General features: G+C 37.9%; 1 protein-coding gene across 1 annotated transcript; it reads left to right on the forward strand.

Moving 5' to 3' along the window:
* Positions 1 to 2,295: 2,295 nt before the first annotated feature.
* Positions 2,296 to 2,691, forward strand: LOC106875509 (uncharacterized). The gene has a single exon (XM_014923684.1). The coding sequence runs from the start codon at positions 2,296 to 2,298 to the stop codon at positions 2,689 to 2,691; it is 396 nt and encodes a 131-aa protein (XP_014779170.1).
* The last annotated feature ends 1,206 nt before the right edge of the window (positions 2,692 to 3,897 follow it).

A 3,897-nucleotide genomic window follows, 5' to 3' on the forward strand; every position in this document is an offset into this window, starting at 1 on the left:
GTGGATAAATAATCTTTATTTGTGGGTTAAGAAGGCCTACGTTGGTTTCATGGTGATAGATAGATAGATAGATAGATAGATAGATAGATAGATAGATAGATAGATAGATAGATAGATAGACAGACAGACAGACAGAAAGACAGACAGACAGACAGATAGATATATAGATAGATAGACAGACAGACAGACAGACAGACAGACAGACAGACAGACAGACAGATAGATAGATAGATAGATAGATAGATAGATAGATAGATAGATATACGTGTATGTGTACATGTGTGTGCGTATGTGTGTTAGAGAGAGAGAGATAAAAAGAGTTTGTATGCATATATATGTATGTATGCGTAGATGTGCATACATATATACGTACATACATACATATATGTATACACGCATGCTCACGCACACACGTATACATACATATGCAAACACATGCAAACACACACATATGCAAACACATACACACACACATTACTCACACGCTGAGTATTACCTCCATATTAAGTCTTTTTTGTTTGTTTTTTTACCTTTTTCCACTCAATAACAAGGAATTTCTTTGCATTATTTTATTTCACTAATCATCTTTGTATTTTTAACTTTTATTTCAAATCAACAGAATTCGTTATTCTGTCGTTTTTCCGAAATGCTAATGTAATAATTTGTCTCATTTGGAATTTGATTAAGCCTCTATTTGGCACCATTGCTTTTAAAACACATAGATTTTCATAACTAGAATTTTTTAAACCTGCATCTTTTGTCTTCACAAATTTGTTTTAATGGAGCAAATTAATCGAATTAAACTAAGGAACATTCTCATTTAACCTCACTCTGTTGGAGTCAAATATAATGCTGTTGGAAATTGCTGGAATGTTGTCGGTAAGGACATGTGCATGTACAGAGTCTATTCTTCACTGAGGAGGACTAATAAAGCAGAAACATGTCAGAAATTTGTCACCGTAGCTAAATGAGATTAGACTAATCCCAGCAAGCACATTTCTATTGAATTATATATTCTATCTTTTACCTGTTTCATTCATCAGACTGCGGCCAAGCTGGGGTACCATCTTCAAGGTTTGGCAGGAATCGATCCCCAATACTGGCACTTATTCTATCTAGCTCTACCGCCGAACCGCTAGGTTACGAGGACATAATCAAACAAACACCGATTGTAAAGCAAGAGCAGGACAAACACAAATATAGATATATACACATACATCTATGCATATATACACAGGGTGCGTAAGATATTTGACGACATATTTGTTTATAAAAAAGAAACAGATATACAATAACGGATAATAACTTTATCAAAAAATGCTATGAGGATAAAAATAAACCTTCTTTTCTATAATGCTATTCAATAAAGCCACCTTCAGCTTCAGTAACTGCTTCTATACGAGATCAAAATCATCTCCATGCTCGAATCAAGTGGTCCTGGTTCATTTTGGACATTATTCTGACTATGGCAGCTTTCAAAGAATCTTTGGTGCTATGGGAGTGTCCATTGACATCTTTCTCAACAACGCTCCACATGTAATAGTCCAATGGATTAAGACTTGGGAAATTAGGAGGCCAAATGTTAGGGGTTATGTGACCATGAAATTTTTCAGCCGTCCATTCCTGTGTTACTAGAGTCATGTGTGATAGTGCAGAGTCTTACTGAAACACATATAGCCTTCCATTGCACACACTGTCTATCCAGGGCTTAACAATTATTTCCAGGACCTCAATGTAGGCGGCAGAGTTAAAGAGTTAACTCTAACGCCTTGTGGAAAAAAGTAAGGAGGCATCACATGTCCTTCATTGCTCACAACCCCTAAAACCATGACAGTTGCAGGATCGAACTTCCGGCCGGAGTCAGGTCGGACTTTCGACGGACTCAGTTTATTCAGAGATTTGAAAGCTGGAAGATTTGTAGCTCAGCTGCTGGATCTGCGAAATGGAAGCATTCAGCAAGACAGTAATGGAGACATCACTTTTCCAAATGGCTGTGGAATTTTGGTCAAAACTATAGAAGAGTTGATTACCAAGATTTACCCAAACATTGGACATAATTTTCAAAATCATGATTGGCTTTGTGAAAGAGCCATACTTGCACCAAAGAATGACTCTGTCCACGTTATCAATTAGAAACTTATGCAATCGATCAATACTGACGAAAAATATTATTCCCCAATTGATACTGTTGTGGACCCCAATGAGACTGTGAATTATCCTACTGAGTTACTTAAATCTTTGGACCTTCCTTGAATGCCTTCTCACAAACTGACATTGAAGAAACGAGTTCCGATCATGCTTTTAAGAAATCTGGATCCTCCAAAGCTGTGCAATGGAACAAGACTGATTGTCAGGCAAATGTATCCGCATCTTTTGGAAGCAACAATCCTCACTGGACAAGGAAAGGGAGAAAATGTGTTTATTCCAAAAATTCCACTGATTCCAGCAGACGTGCCCTTTGAATTCAAAAGACAGCAATTTCCATTAAGAGTTAGTTTCGCAATGTCAATTAACAAGAGTGGAGGACAATCACTGGAAATTATTGGACTTTACCTAATGCAGCAGTGCTTTTCCATGGTCAGCTCTATGTTGGTTGTTCCAGAGTTGGAAATGGCAACAACCTCTTCATACTCACACCAAATGGTAAAGCCAAGAATGTTGTTTATCCTGCTGCTTTGCAGTGATCCCTAAATATCACAGTGACACAAAATTCTCCAATTGCGATGCTCTATGATATAAATTTGAGATGGTAGGGTACCAATAAATGCTTTATTAATATTGCACTCTTTAGTTTTGGGCCCCTTGCCCCACTGGCCCTCCACAGGGGCTAGCTTAAAAATCCTCACGGAGTGCGGCTTTTAAGCTAGTATTTATATATATAGAGAGAGAAAGACAGAGAGAGAAGTGTAATGTATGTATGTATTTACGTGTGTGTAAAGCGAGCGGGGGTGGTGGTGATTAGTGTAGTCACGTGACTTTTACCATATGGTCCCTTTCTTAGTGACCATCTGTTGTACATGTTACATTGGAATGAGGGGAACATTTTTTTTTTCGCTCTCAGCCACGCACGCACACGCACCCTCGCTCGCACTATCACACGTACACGCACACACGCATACACTCACGCATATATCGCACACACACACCCATGTACCTGTATGCGATTGTGTGTGTTTGTGTGTGCATGCGTGTGAGTGTGCGCGCGCGCACTCAAACACAACATGTCCACATATAACGCATATACAGAAACGCATCCTCACACCCACGCACATTCTTCCGCATCCGCTCTCTTCGACATTCACCCATTCCTTTTTCCATCTCTTTTAACTTTCCTCTGCTCTCCTTTTCTACACTTCGTCCTCTCGTCTTCACTCTCATTCTTACCCCCTCCTCTTTCTTGTATTCTATTCCCCGCCTCTCACTCTCCCTTTCTTTTCTCCTCATCTCTTCCTCCTTTTCTTTTTATTATATTCTTTGTATATTTTGTCACTAATCTCTTTACTTCTTTTCATCTCCGCTGTTTCATTTTTATTATTATTATTATTATTATTATTATTATTATCATTGTTCAGTAGTTTTATTTTTATAACGTGCTTTCACTTCACTACCGAGCGCAGCTCTGTGCGCCTTGGGTATGTGCTGTGGTTTGCTGTGGTGCTCTTATGTTTACTGTATTGAAAGTGTTTTGCGTAGAATGTGTGCAGTACCCAGTAGTGCAATTTTCTGTATGTTATATATATTTGTAAGTCCTGGTGTTTTTGTTATGTATTTGTCTGAATATTTTTTTTATTATACCTAAGGCACCTACTATGATAGGAATTGTTTCTGTTTTTAGATTCCACATTCGAGTTACCTCTATTTCCATTATTATTATTATTATTATTATTATTATTATTA

The sequence above is a fragment of the Octopus bimaculoides genome, chromosome 3, assembly GCF_001194135.2.
Source record: "Octopus bimaculoides isolate UCB-OBI-ISO-001 chromosome 3, ASM119413v2, whole genome shotgun sequence".
In the NCBI taxonomy this organism is placed as follows: domain Eukaryota; kingdom Metazoa; phylum Mollusca; class Cephalopoda; order Octopoda; family Octopodidae; genus Octopus; species Octopus bimaculoides.

Coding starts and splice junctions, on each gene's coding strand:
- LOC106875509 (XM_014923684.1), top strand. CDS start 2,296: ATGCTTTTAAGAAATCTGGATCCTCCAAAGCTGTGCAATGGAACAAGA.